The sequence below is a fragment of the Hyla sarda genome, chromosome 9 (assembly GCF_029499605.1).
Source record: "Hyla sarda isolate aHylSar1 chromosome 9, aHylSar1.hap1, whole genome shotgun sequence".
NCBI lineage: Eukaryota > Metazoa > Chordata > Amphibia > Anura > Hylidae > Hyla > Hyla sarda.
In genome coordinates this window covers 30,232,809-30,257,163 of record NC_079197.1, presented here as the reverse complement: position 1 = coordinate 30,257,163, position 24,355 = coordinate 30,232,809, and the positions used below count along the sequence as shown (strand labels likewise).

The window sequence follows — 24,355 nt, the reverse complement described above, 5'->3', positions numbered from 1 at the left end:
TCATGGTGCCCTCGTCACGTCCGCATCGCCAACAAGTGCTCGGTACAGAAGAGTACCAACGATGAAGCATCGCAGGCACATGATACCAATGGGACAACATTTTGAAGCTTGTTTCCTGAAGCTTCGTGGCTATCACAGCTTTATGGGTAAGAAAAAAACATCTAGTCCATTGCTCAGGAGGGAAGAACTTGCCTAATTCGGATTCCCACGCTTGGCAGAAGGATGGTAGGGACTCCTTTCTGGGGGCCAATAACAATCTATATATGGTTGAGACGGAGTGACGAGGGTACGAGGAGGCCATGCATAATTGTTCGAAGGGCTGCAAATTACGGTGAAGAGTTGCACGATCAGGATGATGAGTGTAGAAATGCCGTAACTGGAGATTGGAAAAAGGTGCATCAATGTTATATTTTAATAGTTCGGACATTTATACATGCAGCAATACCATGTATATTTATGTATATTTTTATTTACATTTTTTTTTTTATTGCAGTGATTTAAACTTTTATTAGGGGAGGGGCCTATTAACATTCATTACCTTTTTCTTTTTAAATTTTATTTTTTTAATCTTTTTTTAGTTTTGCAACAGCTGGAGGCACACTGTTTGAAAAACACTGCCATGAGGACTACTAGTTGCCATCTTTTGATTGCAGACACTGAACAATGCTGTGCCATAGGAACCCATAGCACTGCATTGATCATTGTTATCGGTTCTCCATTACTACAGTCTGCTGAAGATGCCTGCACTATTGGAGCACTGATTGCCTGTGCTTTCAGCTGATCAGGACCCCGTGGGTTTTGCCGTGGGTGTCTCGATCAGCTCCACTGAGCTACCGTCACTTGTTTTCGACATTTTAGACATAGCGATCAACTTTGTTCATGGCGTCTAAAGGGTTAATTCCAGACATCAGCCTGATCAGTGATGTCCTACATTAGCCAGTATGAAGCTGGCTCAGCTCCTGAACTCTCTTCATACACCCGCCGCACAGCTGTGCCTTATACATACAGTGACAGTTGTGGAGGGGTTAAAGGAGAAATCCAGCGAAAATTAACTTATCCCCTATCCACAGGATACCGTATTTTTCGTCCTATAGGACGCACCGGCGTATAAGACGCACCCAATTGTTAGGGGCAAAATCTAAAAAAATAAAGATTTTGAACCCAATAGTGGTCTTCAACCTGCGGACCTCCAGATGTTGCAAAACTACAACTCCCAGCATGCCCGGACAGCCGTTGGCTGTCCGGGCATGCTGGGAGTTGTAGTTTTGCAACATCTGGAGGTCCGCAGATTGAAGACCACTGCATAGGAGGTAATATTCACGTGTCCCCGCCTCTCCGGACCCGTCACCGCTGCCCTGGATGTCGCTCCATCGCTGTCGCCGTGTCCCCATCTCTCCGGAACGTCTCTGCTGCCGACCGGGTATCCTCGCTCTCCGTCGCCGTCATCACGTCGTTACGCACGCCGACGCACGTACGCGACGACGTGATGACGAGGAAGGAGAGCGCCGGCATACAGGGGATCCCTGAACGGAGAAGACACGAGGAGGCAGGTAAGGTCCCTCCCGGTGTCCTGTAAGCACTAACCCGGCTATTTAGTCGGGCTGTTCGGGACCGCCGCAGTGAAATCGCGGCGGTCCCGAACAGCCCGACTGAACAGCCGGGTTAGTGTCACTTTCCCTTCAGACGCGGCGGTCAGCTTTGATCGCCGCGTCTGAAGGCTTAATACAGGGCATCACCGCGATCGGTGATGTCCTGTATTAGCCGCGGGTCCCGGCCGTTGGTGGCCGCAGGGACCGCCGCGATAGGTGTGTATTCGCTGTATAAGACGCACCGACTTTTTCCCCCCAGTTTTGGGGAAGAAAAAGTGCGTCTTATACGGCGAAAAATACGGTAAGTAGTGGTGGGGCCGACCACTCTGGGATGGGACCCCTGCTCTCTCAGTGAGGAACACGTGTTGTCTTCTGGTACGAGCTCCTCATTGAGCAATGGGGCCCGTTCAGGAGATCACAGGAGGTCCAACCACTGGGACCCCCCTGCGATCTTCTGAATGGGCCCCGTTGCTCAGTGAGGAACGTGTACCGGGAGAGAGATCATTTACTTATTATCCTGGGGATAAGGGGACAAGTTAAGTTTTGATGGATGTCTCCCTAAAAGAGTACCTGTCACCAAATAAACTTTTCTAAACTAACTCAGGCTATGTTCCCTAACTACTCCTAACACCCCTCCCCCCCTTAACCCCTTAAAGACCAGATGCTTTTTCATTTTTCACTTCATAACGCTTTCAATTTTGCACCTACAGACTCATAAGGGCTTGTTTTTGCACCACCATTACTTTGTAATGACATCAATCATTTCACCCAAAATTTTATGGCGGAACCAAAAAAAAATTATTTGTAACTTACTTACTATTTTGTAAATTTTGGGGGCTTCCGATTCTACGCAGTGCACTTTTCGATAAAAATTACACCATATCTTTATTCTGTAGGTCCATATAGTTAGAATGTGATGCAATTTATATAGGTTTTTATTTTATTTTACTACTTTAAAAAAAGTATAACTACATGCACCAACATTTATATGTTTAAAATTGCCATCTTCTGACCCTTATAACTTTTATTTTTCTGTATACGGGGCGGTATGAGGACTTATTTTGATCTGAAGTTTTTCTCGGTACCATGATTGTTTTGATGGGACTTTTTGATCGCTTTTTATAAATTTTTATGGTATACAAAGTGACAAAAAATACGCAATTTTGGACTTTGGAATTTTTTTATGTGTACGCCATTGACCTTGCGGTTTAGGTAACCTATTTTTATAGTTCGGACATTTACGCATGCGACGATACCACATATGTTTATTTTTATTTTGTTTAAATATATATATATTTTTTTTATATGGCAAAAGAGGGAGATTCAAACTTTTATTCAGGAAGGGGTTAAATCACATTAATTAACTTTTTTTTTTTTAAACTTTTTTTTTAGCCCCATAGAGGACTTTTACATGCAATCCTTTGATTGCATACAGTGAAAAATGCTATGCCATAGCATAGCATTGATTAGTGTTATCTGCCCTAAATTGCTCAAGCCTGGATCTCAGGCTTGGAGCAATCAAACGCTGATCGGAAAACGGGAAGGAAGGTAAGATTTAGCTCCACTGAGCTAACCGGCAGTATTTTCTCCCGGTTTATACGCCACAATCAACTTTGATCGCGGCGTCTAAAGGGTTAATACCGGACATCAGCCCTATCGGTTATGTCCGGTATTAGCCACGGGTCCTGGCTGCTGATAGCAACTGGGACCCCGTAGGTACGAAGCCCAGCGCTCCTGAGCACTCTTCACATACTGGGAGCTGGGTCATGGTCGTTAAGGAGTTAAAAAAAAAAGGCTTTAACCCCTTAAGGACCAAGGGCGTACCTGTACGCCCTGAGTCCGCTCCCGTTCTATAACGCGGGGCCACGTCGTGGCCCCATGTCGAAACGGCCGGGACCCGTGTCTAATAGTGCGTGGCACTGATCGTGGTGCTGAATGCTATTAACCCTTTAGACGCGGCATTCAAAGTTGATCGCCATGTCTAAAGTGAAACTAAACTAACCCCGGCTAGCTCAGCGGGCTGTTAGGGATTGCCATGGTGAAATTGCGGCATTCCCAACAGCTTTAGGACAGCATGAGGGTCCTCCTGGTTTCTGATCGCCGAATGACTGCTCAGTGCCTGAGATCCAGGCATGAGCATTCAAGCGGCAGAATCATTGATCAATGGTTTCCTATGAGAAACCATTGATCAATGTGAAAGATCAGTGTGTGCAGTGTTATAGCCCGCTATGGGAGCTATAACATTGCAAAAAAAAAAAAAAAAAAAAGTGAATATCATTTAACCTCTTCCCTAATAAAAGTTTGAATTCCCCCCCCCCCCCCCTGTGAAACTAAAAATAAATAAACTGTGAAAATAAAAACAAACATATGTGGTATCACCCCGTGCGGAAATGTCTGAATTATAAAATTATATCATTAACTAAGCTGCACGGTCAATGGTGCAAAAAATTCCAAAGTCCAAACAGTGTATTTTTGGTCACTTTTTATACAGTGAAAAAATTAACAAAAAGCGATCAAAAAGTCCGATCAATACAAGAATGGTACCGGTAAAAAACTTCAAAACATGGTGCAAAATATTAGCCCCCATACCGCCCCATACGCAGAAGAATAAAAAAGTTATAGGGGTCAGAAGATGACAATTTTAAACATATACATTTTTCTGCATGTAGTTATGATTTTTTCCAGAAGTACGACAAAATCAAACCTATATAATTAGGGTATCATTTTAACTGTATGGACCTACGGAATAAAGAGAAGGTGTCAATTTTACCGAAAAATGTACTGTGTAGAAACGGAAGCCCCCAAAAGTTACAAAATTGTGCTTTTTCTTCAATTTTGTCACACAATGATTTTTTTTCTTTTTCGTCGTAGATTTTTGGGTAAAATGACTGATGTAATTACAAAGTAGAATTGGTGTCGCAAAAAAAAAAAAAGGAGGAGGAAAAAATGAAAGTGCAAAAATGGAAAAAACCCTGGTCCTTTAGGGGTTAAAAAGCACCGTATCATACCTTTTTCTTCTTGCTCACATAGTGCAATTTCCCAGCAGGACAAAAAAGGGCGTTCCCCAGCAGACATGACATAATTGAACCCTGCTGGGGGACCACTTCCGTCCTCACATAGTTGCAGCTCTGTGATGAATAGAAGACTTCAAGCTCTGCAGCTTTCAGTGAGGTTTTTTGCAACTTTCAGTCTGTGCAGCTTTCAGTCTGCAGTTTTCAGTGAGGCTCTGTGCAGCTGTCAATCAAGCTCAGTGCAGAGAAACACTTCATATGTTTGGTCTCCTTCCAGGCTGGGAGGAGACCAAACCTACTTTATTAATTGTGGCAGGGAACAGAACCGTGCCACCTAGTGGCCGTTTTTTCTATTACATTTTAAACATATTTATGTTGATCATTTTAAAAGCAAGTGAATGGGAAAGTGTCTGCTAATTACACAAGGAACACTATATTAAAAGTTTTATTTGATGACCGGTACTCTTTAAGTGACCACCTCCCAGCGTTAGGCACTGCTTGGAGGAGAGACAGCGGACTGCACAATGGAGGGGCCGGACCACACAGCTGTTGGCTGTGCAGGCATGTTGGGTCTTGTAGTTTTGCAACAGCTGGAGACACACTGTTTGGAAAATGCTGATCTATGGAGTCACAATTTACTGCTAGGATGCAAACAGACATTTTGATGATGCAATGTTTCATGATTTTATGAATAATAACCAAAATAGCAATAATAATAAAATAATAGTTGTATTATAAATAAATAAACAAATACATGAATTTAAAAAAATGTAAAATAATTAAATCCATTTTATTTTCCTTTTTTATATAGGCTGTTTGCTGAAAGCCAGCACACTGATATAGCTGATCAATCTCCTCTCCTCCTAAACATCTGCTTTTCAGCCGTCTGTAAGGTGTTAGGCATTCAGAGTGCGTCTTTTACCTTTCCTTTGGCCATGTAGGAGTTAAACCATTACTTGTCTGAAGCACTCAGTCATCTACCAGGCTGAGAAATGCCAAGGTCTTTTTGACATCTGCTCTCCGATTGATACTGCAGGCTTTGCGGGTAACAGCTGAAAAGGCCCCACAGGTGCCATATAAAGAGGTGACCATGTTGTCATATTTCATTGCGGCATCCTTCTGCAACGCCATAATTACCTAATTAGGTTGTTAATTAGGAAATTAGCATTTTGCCGTATTGATAGAAGGCGGCATGCAAGCTGGGCGCGTTTGTCTACTTTAATTTAGGATTTGTGTGTCTATCATACGTTCGCACTAACTTGAGCCATGGGAAAGGAGATGCAACGTGGACTGGATCATGAATGAATGAGGTGGTGTTTGTGTGTATTAGACTTCGTAGTACCACTTTGGCCGAACCTCTTCTTCTTTTATTTTTTCTTTCTTTCTTTCTTTTCTTAGGGAATTCATAGTTTTATCATCTGATAATAATATACAGATATATAGTTTAACCCCTTATCCATCTTTTGTCTTTTGATGGTGGACGATGCAGACTGAGTTCCCTGGATCAAGATGCCACTATAATGCCGGGTTCACACTTTGGAATTGAGCAGGTTCAATGTTCTGGCGGAATTATTTAACCAGAATTTTCCTCAGAAATTCTGACCAGAAAATTCCACAGTGTGAATGGGTTATCCGTTAACCCATTCACCTGCATCTTAACCTTCATGCAGCCGAAATATCCTAAGAGGAATTCTGGTTGGAAATTCTGAAGTGTGAACCCGGCCTATCAGCTCCTGCTCTACAGCTGGGACAAAGGAACCTTCAATTCTGGTGGTTTAACACTTTGATCGCTGTGATCTGTAACAAAATAACTACTTTGGCATAATCAGGGGGGATTTTTCCCTTTAATGGGGCCGTCAAGGTTTTTGGTGACCCAATCGGAGCCTGGGGGTCCTTCTGTAATCAGCATTGGGGAAATAGAAAGTACCCCAAAGAGCTGTCTGGGTAATAATCCTGCTATTAAACCACCTGTTAGGGCTCATTCACACTACTGAAATTTTGAGCTGAGAAATTCTGCTTGGAAATTCTGGTGCTGCTGACTCCCATTGGCTTCTATGGGATTCTGCTTTTGCCACGGAAATTCTGGGCTCCAAGCAGACTGCATTGCCGTCAGTGGGTACAGTGCAATTAATTTGGTGTGCTCACTGTGTGAATAGGCCCTAAGGGCACACAGGAATCCGAATACCGAATATACAGTACTAATCCTGGCTAATATTTAGACAAGTTTTAACTTGACCTAGACCAACTATAGATGACTTGCCTTACTTCAAAATATTACACCATAAATTTGCTTAACAGAACCACACGCAGACCGTGCCCACTTTCCCACTAAGCTACACCCTTTCAGTTCAACCATGCCCCTTAACAAGCAAGTAGCAAAAGTGATTGAAACCCATAATAAATGTGATACAATTCCTGTGAGTGAGTTTTTTGGTAATAAAAAAATAATAATAATAAAAAAAATAAATAAAAAAAAGCTAAACTCTTTACAGTAGTAAATCTTCTTCACTATGTATCGCCCTATCAGAAAAAGGCTGCGTCCCAAGGATATGCCACCAATGGCTAGGAAGAGATGGCTTCTTTATGAAATATATACAGATAAATGATACTACTTTGTATATATTTTATATCCTTCTGTGTTAACCCCTTGTTATTTCTGTTTTATAGGAATCTAAGGTTATGGATTACTGGATACATTGGTGAGGAACCCGTGCATCACGGGAGGAGACCATGGCTTTCCTAGACAATCCTTTAATTATCTTGGCCCATATCCGCCAATCACATGTTACTAGTGATGACACGGGGATGTGTGAGATGGTTCTCATTGACCATGATGTGGATTTGGAGAAACTTTACCCATCATCGGTGTCTGGAGAGAATATCTCACAGACACAAGGGAATGGAGAAACTCAAGGCTACATATACTCTCAATCTGTGGATATTACGTCTAGCTGGGATTTCGGTATAAGAAGGAGATCAAACACAGGTAAAAATCTCCATTTTAAAGATCTGTACTTGTGGTTTCAAACATTCTTCTCCAGAAACTGAAAACCTGTTACATGCTGTAAGGGGCAGGGTATTCCCATCTAAACAATTATGACGTATCCACAGGATATGTTATGAACTGGAGCACACGATTTGGGGAAAAAAATTTGCCATTTCAATTATGGAGACAAATATTGCGATTTCGATATGCAATTGCAATATAATAAACAAAAGGTGATTTCCCCCCCCCCCATTTCATGTTCATTGACTGAACATAAAATGGAGGGGATTGGATGTGAAATGTTGTACACCAATTGTACAATATATCAATCATTTTACCCCAAAATCTATTGTGAAACAAAATAGATTTTTTGGGGGAAGAAATTGGAAAAACAAAAGCAATTTAGCAACTTTTGATGCGGGAAGGGGGCGAATCGCCGTGGATGGCTATTAACCCTTTAGATCGCCGCTGGCAAAGTTGACAGCAGCGTCTAAAGGGACCTTTAACCAGTCCCTGGTGGTCCAGTGGGGTGGATAGCCCCCTGCAGCGCGATTGCAGGGGACCGATCCACTTCTGAGGGCATACATCTCTTTCTGTGTCTTCTGTGGCTCTAAGATTGATAGAGCCTGGCTGGACCAGGCTTTATCAATCGAGCCCAGAGCACACAGATCAATGTAGTTCTATGGAACTACATTGATCTGTGAGGAATCTAAAAGTCCCCTAAGGGACCAATAAAAGTGTTGAAGAAAAAAAAAAAAAGTGAAAGTTTAAAAAAACACCCATTAACCCCTTCCATATAAAAATTTTTAATCATCCCCTTTTCCCAAATTCCATATAAAAATATGTAAACATAATAAAAATAAACATATGTGGTATTGCACATGCACATATGTCAGAACTATAAAAAATATACTGTTAATTAATGAGTACCTGTCACCAAACTAATTTTTTAAAAGGGTTCTCCGGTGCTTAGACATCTTATCCCCTGTCCAAAGGATAGGGGATAAGATGCCTGATCGCGGGAGTCCCGCCACTGGGGACCCCTGGGATCTTGCACGCAGCACCCCTTTTTTATTCAGACCCCGGAGCATGTTCGCTCCGGGTCTGATTACCGGCGACCACACGGCCGGCGGCGTGTGACAGACCAGCTCACCCTTCCTTCCCACCAAGGGGAGGTGAGTAGAAAACTAAAGCCGGGGGGGGGGTCTGGATGATGACGAAGGCCTGCGCAGTGGTCTTCAAGCTGCGGACCTCCAGATGTTTCAAAACTACAACTCCCAGCATGCCGGGAGTTGTAGTTTTGCAACATCTGGAGGTCCGCAGGTTGAAGACCACTGAGGGGATTGACAGGCGGTGATGATGAAGGGGGGGGGGAGATGATGATGGAGTGATGATCGCAATCTGCAGTTATCGCAATTCGATTGCGATATATTGTACAGCCCTACTATGAACATCTGATAAATGCAGGTCCCACCTCTGGCATCAACAACTCCTGTCTTAAAAACAAGACCCCCCCCCCCATGTTGGGCCTGACTGCAGATGCCGAAGGTAGTCAGGAAGTCAAATATAGCCGATTAGGCTGGTTTGTACACTTTACATAATTCCTATAGAATTATGGCTGGCATGTGGTCCAGAGCAGCAGCTCATGAATGTGTGGACCACAGGGGTGTGCTTACTCTATATGACCCAGCTATGTACAAAAAAAAATTATATATATATATATATATATATATATATATATATATATATATATATATATATATCTAAGTAACCTCACCCCTGATATAGACACTTTGGGGAAGATTCATCAAAACCTGTGCTGAGGAAAAGTTGCTGAGTTGCCCATAGCAACCAATCAGATCGCTTCTTTTATGTTTCAGAGGCCTTTTCAAAAATGAAAGAAGCGATCTGATTCGTTGCTATGGGCAACTGGTAGACTTTTCCTTTGCGCACATTTTGATGAATCTCCCCCTTTGTCCCCTCAGACTGCATTAACCTGGTGACAGATTAATTCTGTATAATAAGTTATGAATAGCATCTGATCACTGGCGCTATTATCAGTGTATTATTCCTACACTACTCTTTATATGTCACCCCAATTTGTTTTATTGTGATATATCACCTTTGAAATATTCAGTAAGCGCTACGTGCTGAACCGAATGATAACTAAAAGAACATAGAGTTGATCGAGTAGATGGGGTGGGGGGGCACATACATAATTCTGTCTTGGTATACCTAATCTGTTCCCATAAATTAAGTGGTAATAGATTATATTGCAAAATTTCAATGTTCTTCTATTCTCTTCTATATGTCCTGCCTATGAACCAGGTTCGCCAACCATCATTACATTCCATAGCTTTTGTTATTACTGTGAAAAAAAAATTGCCTATAAAAAAATGTTTTTTCATTTTTATTTTTTTTTTAACTAGAGGGTCTGCTTAGTGTTAAAGGGGTACTCCGGCGCTTAGACATCTTATCCCCTATCCAAAGGATAGGGGATAAAATGCCTGATCGCGGGGGTCCTGCCGCTGGGGACCCCCGTAATCTTGCACGCCTCACCCCAGTTAAAATCAGTCCCCGGAGCGTGTTCACTCCAGGTCTGATTACCGGCAACCACAGGGCCGGCGGCATGTGACGTCACGCCTCCAACCCTGTGTGACGTCACGCTCCGCCACTCAATGCAAGCCTATGGGAGGGGGCGTGACAGCTGTCATGCCCCCTCCCATAGGCTTGCATTGAGGGGCAGAGCGTGACGTCACACGGGGGTGGAGGTGTGACGTCACACGCCACCGACCCTGTGGTCGGTGGTAATCAGACCCGGAGTGAACACTCTCCGGGGACTGATTTTAACTGGGGTGCGGCGTGCGAGATCACGGGGGTCCCCAGCGGCAGGACCCCCGCGATCAGGCATCTTATCCCCTATTCTTTGGATAGGGGATAAAATGTCTAAGCGCCGGAGTACCACTTTAATGTGATTGAGTTACCATCATTTACAGGTCGTAGTTATTGCTGTGTTCAAATATATTGCTTATACATTTTATCATTCATTTAGAATTTCCAGCTTTCCCGTAAAATATTTGATTGATCGACCCTTTCTCTTTTGGATAAGATAATCAGGGGGAAAAAAAGTTGGGTAGGCAATATTGCAGTGAATTTATTTTTTTCCTTTTTATGTGTCTTACATTTGAATATTTTCTTACATTTTTATATTTATAAAAAGAGAAAAATTTTAGTTTTTGACAATGAAAGATGTTAATTTTATGTCTGCAAAACCTAGAATAAAATTCAAGGGGTACTCCGCCCCTTAACATCATATCTCCTATATAAAGGGTAGGGGATAAGATGTCTGATCGCGGGGGTCCCGTCGCTGGTGGGATAACTTTCAGAACACTGTGCTGCACAGAAATCGCGGGAGGTCCCAGCGGCGAGACTCCCACTATCAGACATCGTATCCCCTATCCTTTTGTATAGGGATAAAATGTCTTTGGGTGGAGTACCCCTTTAAGTGTCTGGGCCTTAAAATAAATCTAAAAATAAAGCTAAAACTGCTTAAAAAATGGTCCAAAAACAAATAAAAGCTCTAAACCTACATGTGTAGTTTTAACCATTTTTGATATTTAGAAAATGTATAAACATGGCCTCTCTGTCTCCCACTCGCTTTCACTGTTGTAATCACGCCACCTGGTGAGAAGTTTACCATTAAAGGGGTTATCCAGGAATAGAAAAACAGAGCTAATTTCTTTCAAAAACAGCTCCACATCTGTCCCCAGGTTGTGCGTGGTATTACAACTTGGCTCCATTCACTTCAATGGAAGTGAGCTCCAGGACCGCACCCAACCTGGAGACAGACGGGGAGCAGTTCTGGAAAGAAATTAGCTCTTTTTTTTTTTTATTGTTCCTAGTTTACCCCCTTTAAAAAGTAATGCCAGTCATAATTGTGAGCTGCAATTTTTTTTATACTGCAGATAGCTTTCCAAAATATCACCGTACAGTATTTCATTTCACAATTATTTGCGTAATTTTTATTTATTATTATTTTTTTTTACTGATTGGAAAAAGACACTGAAATGTGTGTGTGTGCGTGCATATATAGATAATGATATATATATTAGAGATGAGCGAACTTACAGTAAATTCGATTCGTCACAAACTTCTCGGCTCGGCAGTTGATGATGACTTTTCCTGCGTAAATTAGTTCAGCCTTCAGGTGCTTCGGTGGGCTGGAAAAGTTGGATACATTCCTAGGAAAGAGTCTCCTAGGACTGTATCCACCTTTTCCAGCCCACCGGAGCACCGGAAAGCTGAACTAATTTATGTAGGAAAAGTCATCAACTGCAGAGCCAAGAAGTTGGTGACGAATCAAATTTACTGTAAGTTCGCTCATCTCTAATACCGTATATATATATTAGAGATGAGCGAACTTACAGTAAATTCGATTCGTATATGTGTGTGTGTGTGTGTGTGTATATATATATATATATATATATATATATATATATATATAATATGTGTATATATATTTATAAATAAAAAAAAAAAAATATATATATATATATATATATATATATATTTTTTTTTTATTTATTTATTTATTTTTTTTTTCCCGTACTTTATTATTGAGGTGGCCATCTAGCTTGAGTGGTAAACAGCAATTAGACATATGCTTTACAGGAGGCCCTATGGACATAATCACAATAGTCTGGAGATAACTCTATTCACTACTATAGTAGAGTTTTACAGACATGTTCTGTGACCTGTGCAGGTTGAGGGGGAGGCTGAGCACTGATCATTATCTAATGAGAATGGTCTGATCCCTTACTGGGTTATATTTCACTGTACCTCTGTCTGTGATAAGGAGGACACTGCTGGAAAGTCATCTGAACAGAACAGGAAGTGCACGGCCCATTCACTGCATAGACTAAAGCAGTGAAATAGTCGAATTTCGTTCACAGACTTCCGCACACTCACCGGTTTAGAACTTGTGAGGATGGCACCTGTTTTAGGACTTGGACCCAGCAATTTCATCCGTCACTAGCCACTAAGCTCCCTCAGTTATCACTTCTTTCTCCTGTCTGGCTTATTTTTTCTTTTGAATTATGCATTAAATGGTTCCTCTGTTATTCCTCCTGGAAACAAATAGGGGGGGTATCTATCAAAGGATTTATGTGTTTTTTTTTTTTCACGTAACTTTGGCGCAATCCTTTGGCGCAGTGTCTTTTTGCGCCAAAGTTTGGCGCATCTTCTCCACTGTCCTTTTTACAACTTTCTCAAAATCACACGGTCCTGTGTGTGATTTTAACTTTTTAGTCAGTAATTCATCATTTGCGCCAATCGATCTTTGGCGCAAATTCCCGCCAAGAGATTTTGCACATGAAAAACACACATAGCAATGTCAGAAAATGTAAAGACGTCAAAATACATAAAAATTTTTTTTTTTTGGGGGGGGAGCAGCGACGCCTCCAGGGCTGCTCAATACTATCCTGCGACATAGTTGTCTCTGAGGGACCTTCACCCTCTGTTGAGACAGCATTGGACATGGCCGCACAGGTTCAGGAAAGGTAAGCACTAAAGCAGTGGTCTCCAACCTGCGGACCTCCAGGTGTTGCAAAACTACAACTCCCAGCATGCCCGGACAGCCAACGGCTGTCCTGGCATGCTGGGAATTGTAGTTTTGCAACATCTGGAGGTCCGCAGGTTGAAGACCACTGCACTAAAGTAACAAAAAAAAAAAAAAAATCACTCAAGTTGAAAATAAAATCCATTTCACATGGCGGCTATAAACCCCACAAAAGAAAATAACTCGCGTCGCTTGCTGATATACTGCAGGAGGGACTCCGAAATGGCCGCTCTACAGGGTAAAATACGCGTCCTCTGTGGCGGTAAGTTCTGTGTAAAAGGCGCTGTGAACGGCTGATTTCAACATTTGAGCCAAAATTACTAACAACTTGCACCAAATGATAAATTTGGCGCATGCCCACGAAAACCAAAGTGAAAAAAAAAGGGTAAAAAGAAACTTCCAACAGGTAAAATTGATAAATACCCCCCCTAGATAAGTGACTGTTACAATTACTTTTTCTTAGCACTCTAAACCCAATACACTCAGTGCTGACAAAGTCCGACTGTGTAGAAAGGAAAACTGCACCACCCAATAGTTAATATAGTCACACATTTCCAGGGGGAACAACAGAAGAACACCGCAAAGCCGAAAAGATGCTCCAGAAGTGTTATTTCATAAAGAGAAAGACTTGTCGGGAGAGCAGACGGTTCCTCTTTAAAGCAATGGCAGATTTTGTTTTCTTCTGATCATAGTAAATCATTTTTTATTTGTGACTATAGAAAATAATGTGTATTGCTTTTTTGAATGGTTTATATTATTCTATCATTCTAACCTTATTTATGAGTGAAAAATTATCTATTTCACCCCCTTTAAGTGTTTAGATCATAGGGCTGGGCCGTATACCGGTTCATACTGAATAACGAAATTTTTGTGCTGCATGATATGAATTTTTTCCCATACCGCAATACCGGTTGGGCCCCTCCCCCTTGGGAATGAATGAATTATCAGCCTAGCGCAGCGCTGTCCCCACATCGGAGAACTAATCATATGTTACCCGCCAGCGCTGTTCTACTCCCCCCAAATCATGTTACCCGCCAGCACTGATCTGCTTCCCCCACCAAATCATGTTACCCGCCAGCACTGATCTGCTTCCCTCACCAAATCATGTTACCCGCCAGCACTGATCTGCTTCCCCCACCAAATCATGTTACCCACCAGCACTGATCTGCTTCCCTCACCAAATCATGTTACCCGCCAGCACTGATCTGCTTCCCCCACCAAATCATGTTACCCGCCAGCACTGATCTGCTTCCCTCACCAAATCATGTTACCCACCAGCGCTGTTCTGCTCCCTCCAAATCATGTTACCCGCCAGCACTGTTCTGCTTCCTCCAAATCATGTTACCCGCCAGCGCTGTTCTGCTCCCTCCAAATCATGTTACCCGCTAGCGCTGTTCTGCTCCCCCCAAATCATGTTACCCGCCAGCGCTGTTCTGCTCCCCCACCAAATCATGTTACCCGCCAGCACTGTTCTGCTCCCCCCAAATCATGTTACCCGCCAGCGCTGTTCTGCTTCCCCCAAATCATGTTACCCGCCAGCACTGTTCTGCTCCCCCAAATCATGTTACCCGCCAGCACTGTTCTGCTCCCCCCCCCAATTAATTATCAGCCCAGCGGGGTACTACTCACATATGTCACCCGCAAGCACTGCCCTTACTCCTCTTTGTTGCGGGTGGTACACCAGTGGTCTCAAACCTGCAGACCTCCAGCTGTTGCAAAACTACAACTCCCAGCATGCCCGGACAGCCGTTGGCTGTCCGGGCATACTGGGAGTTGTAGTTTTGCAACAACTGGAGGTCCGCAGGTTGGCGACCACTGGCGTAAAGTATAGAGTTCCAGCATCGGCGGCCCACAGCAAAGAGGAGGAGGGCAGTGCTTGCGGGTGACATATGTGAGTAGTACCCCGCTGGGCTGATAATTAATTGGGGGGGAGCAGAACAGCGCTGGCGGGTAACATGATTTGGGGGGGAGCAGAACAGCGCTGGCGGGTAACATGATTTGGGGGGAGCATAACAGCGCTGTCGGGTAACATGATTTGGGGGAGCAGAACAGTGCTGGCGGGTAACATGATTTGGGGGGGAGCAGAACAGCGCTGGCGGGTAACATGATTCTGGGGGAGGAGAACAGCGCTGGCGGGTAACCTGATTTGGGGGGAGCAGAACAGCGCTGGCGGGTAACATGATTTGGGGGGAGCAGAACAGCGCTGGCGGGTAACATGATTTGGGGGGAGCAGAACAGCGCTGGCGGGTAACATGATTTGGGGGGAGCAGAACAGCGCCTGCGGGTAACATGATTTGGGGTGAGCAGAACAGCGCTGGCGGGTAACATGATTTGGGGGGAGCAGAACAGCGCTGGCGGGTAACAGGATTTGGGGGGAGCAGAACAGCGCTGGCGGGTAACATGATTTGGGGGGAGCAGAACAGCGCTGGCAGGTAACATGATTTGGGGGGAGCAGAACAGCGCTGGCGGGTAACATGATTTAGGGGGAGCAGAACAGCGCTGGCGGGTAACATGATTTAGGGGGGGGGTGAAAGAAATACCGTTATGTACCGTGGAACCGGCATAAGTTACAAAAATACCGTGATACACATATTTGGTCATACCGCCCAGCTAGATCATCACCATTTTGTTTTCAGGATTGGTCCTCTAAATTCCAAGCAATGCATGATTATTCTGTCCTGCATCTTTAAGGCAAGAAAAAAAAAAAAAAAACATATAAAATAAAAATATCTTCCTTGGTATCTCGCTTCCCCTACACATTTGACTAATGTTGCCGGGGATACAAATCACCTCCTTTATTACCTATAAACCGTTCCGTCCTACCATAGAAAAACGCTGCTAATTTATATGGCCCTGACATTTTATAATTTTTCCTGATTTTCAGATAAAGGATTTTACATTTAAAACTTTAATAGTTGAGCCCGAGTTCATTTATCTTTAATTTTTGAAACGGGGGCACGTAATTCATATCTGTAATTTTATGCGCACTCGGTAACATTCACGGGACTTCATTTGTACATTAAAATTCCTTTAAGACCGTTATTAATGATTTATATAACGAACTGTCCTATTAATCACCCAAGTTTTCACATTTTACGATTCCCTTCTATGTTAATACTATCTTTATGGTCTGTATTAATGTTTTATGTCCCCTAATTTCAATTATAAATCAAGAACATTTTCCTGTTTTTGTTGGTATTTTCTGAACTTTGTGTCAGCTTTAAAAATTTTATGCCTTCTCCTCTGCCTATCCGAAATGCAACAACCCCCCTCCACCTCCTTCCTCCCCTCCGTCCCCTATTCACCATCCTTCTATACATGCATTATGAAATATTCATGAAATTTGGAATTAATTGTAATCTTTCCTCCCGGGAAAGTTTCATTGACAAAGTAATTTTATCTTTTCTTTCCTTGTTGCGATTTTCAGCTCAAAAACTAGAACGTCTTCGGAAGGAGAGACAGAACCAGATAAAGTGCAAGAACGTACAGTGGAAGGATCGTAACACAAGCCATTCAGGTAACAACAAGTCCTTCTGATCCACAGATGGAGACTGATAGGAATATGCGAAGGCAGCCCATGAAAAACATCCAATGTGTCTTCCAATTCCACAAGTGACAGAAGAATAAACCACAAGAGTGAATGCATACTAAATGGATTGGTTGCAGATTTTGCGCACAGAAATCCGTAGTGTAATTTAGTAGCAGAAAGGTAGATTTTTTATTTTTTTTGCAATCTTCTCTACACGCAACCAAAATTATCTGAGCAAAAGTCAGCTTGTAGTACAGATTTTTTAGTCTGTTAATTTACATTCAATATTTTTTGCAGATGATTTTCCCCATCCAATTACTCCAAGGCCTTGTTCACACAAGAGAATTTCCAAGCGGAATCCGCCAGAAAAATTCTGCTCGGAAATTCCATAGCAGCAGAATCCCATTGCTTTCAATGGGATTCTGCTGCACTGTGCAAACGGCAGAATTTCTGTGGCAGATGTCTCAGTCAAAAGAATTGACGAGTCGGAAATGCATTACAATCTTTGGGGACGGCGCGTTGGCGAGCTGTCCTAGCACGGAACATGCACATTTGTGGAATGGCCGCTGTGTTTTCCAGGCAGACATTCTGCTTATTTTCAGCTGTGTGAACTTACTTTAAGTAGGAATCTACATTTGTTAAAGGATCTGTCCAGGGAGCAGACTAGGTCCAACCTGTTCTGCTTCCTAGCGCGTACTTTTGTCCCCTGCCCATCTTGGAAGGTAGGGTTCCAGTCGGGGTGGCTGCCATTAAGAATCATTGAATGTGAGCAAAACCACACTGGCATGCAGGGACGAATAGCTGACTTTGCGCGTGGGTGTGGTATTGCCAGCATTCGATGATTATAACTGCCACCCGTCCCTTTAGTCTCTTTCATATACTTCCAAGACAGACAGGGGGCAGAAGTAAGTGCCTGTAGCAGAACAAGTAGGACCGTTTCTGCTCCATAGACAACCCCTTTAAAGAGCAAATAGCTATTAACATGAAGATATTAACATGAAACTTGGCACACATGTTACCTCTATGTCAACAACAAACATAGGATAGGTAATTTTAACCCTTACTTACCCCCATTTGCCAGGGTCGGGGTTTTTGTTTAAAGTCCCATACAAGTCTATGGGAAATATATGTTACTGCATAACTTCCAAACGGCTGGAGATATTTCGATAATAGTTGGTCACATGTTACTTATATATCCACTTAAAATATAGGATAGTTAACCCCCATTTTTGACGGTTGGGGTTTTTGTTTAAAGTCCCATGCAGATCAATGGGAAATGTATGTTCCCACATAACTTCCGTACGGATGGAGATATTTCAATAACTGGTACACATCTTACAGGTCGGGATAGGAGGACGGGATAGAAGGTCGGGATATGGGGTTGGAATATGACAACAATATATGAGGACGGGATATGAAGTCCAAAGCTTGAAGTTGAAGTTGATTTTTCCTCCACAACAAAGATTAGGAAGGAAAAACCGGGCAACGCCGGGTACTCAGCTAGTCTATATATAAAACTTAATGTGTGTGTATATATGTGTGTGTGTGTGTATGTATGTGTGTATGTTCCAGCATCACTTTCAAACGGCGAAAGATATTAACATTAAACTTGGCACACATGTTACTAATATGTCAACAACAAACATAGGATAGGTGATTTAACCCTTACTCACACCCATTTTCTAGGGTCGGGGTTTTTGGTTAACCCCATAAGGACATGCGCCGTAAATGTACAGCGCTGCATAGCATCACTTAGCGCATGGCGCCGGTTATGGCGGACATCAACGATCACGCTGATGTCTGCCATTAACTCCTCAGGTGCCGTGATCAATACAGGTCATGGCATCTGCTGCAGTGCGGCACTTATAATGGCTGATCTGATTGCCTGCAACGCTGCCGCGGGGATCAGATCAGCCAAGATGGCGGACGGAGGTCCCCTCACCTGCCTCCGTCCGTCTCCCAGGGTCTTCTGCACTGATCTGCCTTTCAGCAGACCAGAGCAGAAGATCACTGATAATACTATGCCCTATGCATAGCACTGAACGGTATTAGCAATCTTATTATTGCTATAATAAATATATAAATAAATATAAATAAAACAAAGTTTTAAATCACCTCTTTTCCCCATATTAATACAAAAAGCATTAAAAAAAGATAAATAATAAACATATTTGGTATTGTTGCGTGCGTAAATGTCCGAACTATAAATATATAATGTTAATAATCCCGTACGGCGAACAGCGTAAACGTAAAAAAAAAGTCACATCAAACTGCCAAAAAATTTAATAAAAAGCGATCAAAAAATCAAGTATAAGCAAACTTTGTACCAAAACAAACTACAGATCATGGCTCAAAAAATTTGCCCTTGCATATCCCTGAATACGGAAAAATAAGAAAGTTAGAGGTGGTCAAAATAAAGCAATTTTAAACATACTGATTTAGTAAAAAAAAGTTTGAGATTTTTTAAAAGCAGTACAATAATAGAAATGTATGTAACTATGGGTATCATTTTGATCGTATTGACCCAGAGAATAAAGAAAACATGTAATTGTTACCATAAAGTGTACAGCACGAAAGTGAACCCCCCCCCCCAAATTAGCAAAATTATGAATTTAATTTAAATTTCCTTACACAGAAAATATTTTGGGGGGTTTAATGTACATTTTAGGATAAAATTAGTGATGTCATTACAAAGTACAACTGGTCATGCAAAAACAAGCCCTCATATGTGTCTGGGAATGGAAATATAAGAGTTATGAATTTTAGAAGTCGAGGAGGAAAAAACTAAAACGCAAAAATAAAATTGGCTGTGTCCTTAAAGGAAAACTTTCTCCCCTCCGCACTAACCGTTACTGGCTGGTAGTGCGGGGGACGCTGATCAGTTTGATGCTTTCCGTGCCCTTAAGTTCGTCCCTAATCTTCTATTTTGGGCATATGCTAATGAGTTGCTAACTGGCACTCTGACGTCAGTGCCGCCCAGCTCATCAAATGGGCTGTGTCATTAAGGGGTTAAAGTCCCATACAAGGCTATGGGAAAAATGTTACTTCATAACTTCCAAACAGCTGGAAATATTTCGATAATACTTGGTCACATGTTACTTATATGTCCACTAAAAATATAGGATAGTTAATTTAACCCTTAACTACCCCCATTTGTGAGGGTCGGGGTTTTTGTTTTAAAGTGCCATGCAAATCAGTGGGAAATGTATGTTCCCACATAACGTCTGTACGGCTAGAGATATTTAAATAATACCTGGTACACACATTTCTTATATGTCAAATAAAAATATATGATAGTTAAATTAACCCTTACCTACACCCTTATGTAAAAGATGGGTTTTTGTTTCAAGTCCCATGCAAGTATAAAGGACTTCCTTACCTTACTCAACAAGCTCCGCTCTGCATCTCCGTGTGAATGTGGCAGTCCGGCTTGCAAGCCACACCCCATCTCACAAAGACATGCCCACTGTTTAAGCCCCACCCCTTTTATTATCTACCTTTTTTGTGCATCGGCCTGGCTTGTAAATCACGCCCAGTCCCACAAACCATGTCCCCTTCTATTTTCAGCTTACAATATCTTCATCACAAGTCAGTCCCACCTGGGGAAGGGATATGGGGACGGGATAGAAGGTCGAGATATGACAACAATATGAGGACGGTATATGAAGTCAAAAGCTTCCTCCTTTGTTGATTTTCCTCCCCAACAAGGATTAGGAAGGAAAAACCGGGCAATGCCGGGTACTCAGCTAGTGTGTGTGTGTATGTATATATATATATATATATATATATATATATATATATATATATAAAATATTATATTCACAATAATTAAACAAAAAATGTGGGTTACTCTTATCTCAAAGCCATCAGTTTTTGGGTGACAAAACCACAAGTACCTTTCTTCTAAAAAAATAAAAATAAATAATATATGTGTGTGTGTGTATATACCGTATATATACTCTGTGTGTGTGTGTGTGTGTGTGTATATATATATATATATATATGTATAATTTATATACCGTATATAAGCTGACCCGAATATAAGCCCCTGATGTCACATGTCTGCTGCGCATAGATGTCCCTGTGCGGCAGCATCAATGCAGCTTCATTAGTCCGGGAATGGCCCGGGGCGGAGAAGAGGGTTTCCCGAGAAAGATGGATTGCCCGGACCGGCTCACCCTCTCACCGGAATGCGGATGGTCCCTGCAGTGAAGATGGACGGCCCAACGGTTCACACGAGTATAAGCCGAGGGGGGTGTTTTCAGCATGAAAAATCATGCTGAAAAACTCTGCTTATACTTGAGTGTGTATATATATATATATATATATCTAAATAATATTATAGTAATAAATTATATAAAATAATGTACACAATGTATGGCAGACTTAAAATATGATATATTAGTATATGATATATTAGTAGAAAATGTAGGTAGTAGATCACTAGCTGACTTTTATCCGTCTGAATTATTTTCACAGCTGAGGAATTGAGTTCTTTGTTTGAAAAGAAAAACTTTAAGGAAAAAGTACCACGCAGCGGAAAGCCGTCCATATTGTCTGTCCGCCTGGAGCAGTGCCCTCTACAGCTGAACAATCCATTCAATGAATACTCCAAGTTTGATGGCAAGGTGAGAGAAATGTCCTCTGGGCACTATTTGACTTCTTGTTAAGGATCAGTTGTTGTGACTCCTATAATGGGACAGTTTTGGCTGCACTCTCCATTGAAATGAGTTATGGTCATAACAACTGCAGAGCATGATCCTGTGTACAGTTAAAGGAGATCTCCGTCAAAAATTAACTTAGCCCCTATCCACCGGATTGGGGATAAGTAGCTGATTGCAGGGGGGTCCGACTGCTGGGATCAGTGGGACAGGATCCCGGCGTTCAGTGAGGAGCATGTGCTGCAGCTCTCGGGCATCATCGGCGCTCCCATAGGAATGAATTGAGCGCGTGCCTACTAAACGTAGACGACACACGCTCCTCACTGAGAGCGACAGGGTCCTGTCCCAATGATCGCAGGGGGCTCCAACAGTCGGACCCCCTGCGATCCGCTACTCCTTTTAAGCTCTGTTTACAACTAATGTATTTTTATTTTTTTTGGCAAGAACAGCTTAGTCTGCAGTTCTCTTCTTCATCTCAAAACTACCGAAACCCTCACTGGGATCCTTTCAACCTCATTATGAATCAGTGAGATCCGTCAGAATGCAATGGGATCTTTTTCAAAACAGATCTATGATACCTGTTAAAAGGAACCTGTTATCGCTTTCATGTGGCCTGTACCATGTGGACCAAACCCCAGTGGCTTCAACCTGCCTTCCTTGATTGATAGAGCTCCTCGTATACCCCAAAAAAAGAGAATGAGATCTGTCAATCAAAGGCATTGGGTTGGTGACTCAATGTACAGGCAGTATGAAAGTGATAGCAGGTTACCTTTAAGCACAGAAGCCATGGCTGTAGTGTGAGCAAAAGTATAACGTCGTGAAATACTTTTTTGGAATTCATTCTATAATACTCTCGCTTTATTTATTGCTGTGAAGATTTCTGCCATCGGGACCTGTAGGTTGTACTGATAACCTTATATGTAGGGTTGTTATCAGCCAGTTTGCTGACACTAAGGCAAGGGAGAATATATGAATTAAATGCTTGGATTTTTACTTTTCTTCTATGTAACATAAATTAAAATATAGTGCAACATAGGCTAATATTAAGAGAATTATGTAGAGGTTCTTGTGTATCTTTGCTCTTACCTCTTTTGCTAATGTGGCATGCATTGGATAGGCTCCATTGTTGTTTGCAAATGCACAATTATGTGTAAACCTAATTAGCTGCTCATGCTGGAGATTACCCAGGAGAACTCATTAGAATCACGAGTGGGTTGATGTCAGTTTACACCATGCAGTTTTCGTGCGTTTAGAGGTCTGGGAGCTAGTAGGAGGGAATCTGGTAGGTGATGATATCCTCCTTTAGTCCACAAGAGGTCAGAAACAAGGTCTGATATCCTGTCACTCACATTAACCCCTTAAGGACCAAACGTTTTTCAGTTTTTTTATTTTCGTTTTTTACTACTTAAATTTTTAAAAATCATAACTCTTTCAATTTTGCACCTAAAAATCTATTTTTTTGCACCACCAATTCTACTTTTGAAATGACATCAGTAATTTTACCCAGTAAGTTTTTAGCGGTACCATTTTTGTTTTGATCAGACTTTTTGATCGCTTTTTATTCATCTTTTTTATGGTATAAAAAGTGACTAAAAATACGCTATTTTGGACTTTGTAATTTTTTTGCATGTACGCCATTGACCATGCAGTTTAAGTAACAATATGTTTTTACAGTTCGGACATTGACGAACGCGGCAATACCACATATGTTTGCTTTTATTTTTACTTACACAGTTTATTTTTTATTTTTTTTATAGGAAAAGGGGGTAATTCTGATTTTCATTAGGGAAGGGGTTAAATCACATATATTTTTACTTTTTTTTATTTATTTTTTATTTCATGCTGTGTAAGCCCCCTCTAGGGGCTATAATATTGCATACACTGATTGCAGGCACTGTTCAATGCATTGCCATAGGAATGCATTGATCAGTGTTTTCTGCGCTTGATTGCTCAAGTCTGGATTTCAGGCTTGGAGCAACCAAATGCCGATCGGACAGCCGGGAGCAAGGTAAGACACCTCCCGCTGTCCTCTCAGCTGTTCGGGACACTGCGATTTCACCATGTTGGTCCCGAACAGCTCCGCTGAGCTAACTGGCAGCATATTCTCCCATTTTAGATGCTGCGATCAACTTTGATTGGTGCATCTAAAGGCTTAATTCTGGACATCAGCCCAATCAGCAATGTCCTGTATTAGCTGTGGGTCCTGGTTGCTGATAGCAACCAGGACCCCGCAGATACGAAGCGGGCTCAGCTTCTGAGTGCGCTTCACAGATCGGGAGCCGGCTACGGGGTTAAGCACAATATTGGCGATCACGCAATCAACTTAGAGTAACAAAACGTATAGATGCAGCTGCACTGGAATAAAACAAGTGGAGCTGTATGACTAATGATGGTGAGTTATGTTATATATACACCTCATCTGTTGCTCACTTGCCTTGTCATTCTGTGCTCTGGAGGGGACATGTCCTCACTCTGCAGAAACTCCTTTCCTGAGTCTGCTGTGCTGTGCTGCCTCTCCTCATCCAATCACTGCAGGCTGCTCTGTAACCCCCTCCCTGTTTTTATTCTGCAGTCTGATAGGACAGGGGTGAGCACAGAGGAGTGCTAGTCCCGTCCTCACTTTTTAAACTTTTTCCCAGCCCGTGCTTCATCTTGGGCAAGGATGATGCTGCAGCCGGACAGGATTATCTTGTGGATGGTATGGAGACCCCTAAAGGTGTTTTTTATTTATTTATTTTTATTTTTTAATAATCCATGATTTCTATAAAAAGGAGATACCATTTTTTTTTATGAAGTACCGTATATTAGAAAGGTTAGTGTTTTGCCAAGATGTACATCACATAAAAAATTTTTTTTAACCTTACAGTGCCCATCTAATATTTAATTGCTGTCAGACTATGGCATAGGATCATACATGTAAAAATCTAACATACCCATCTCTTTTCTCCCCATCATCTACCAT

General features: G+C 42.1%; 1 protein-coding gene across 1 annotated transcript in view; it reads left to right on the top strand.

The window, feature by feature from the left end:
- MAPKAP1 (MAPK associated protein 1) overlaps window positions 1–24,355 on the top strand; it is a 198,332-nt gene that overhangs the window by 11,341 nt on the left and 162,636 nt on the right. Inside the window, exons 2-4 of the mRNA XM_056538602.1 lie at window positions 7,268–7,586; window positions 16,631–16,720; window positions 21,212–21,360. Of these exons, the coding sequence (XP_056394577.1) occupies window positions 7,331–7,586; window positions 16,631–16,720; window positions 21,212–21,360 (495 nt within the window). The 5' untranslated portion in view covers window positions 7,268–7,330. The remainder of the gene's footprint in view (window positions 1–7,267; window positions 7,587–16,630; window positions 16,721–21,211; window positions 21,361–24,355) is intronic.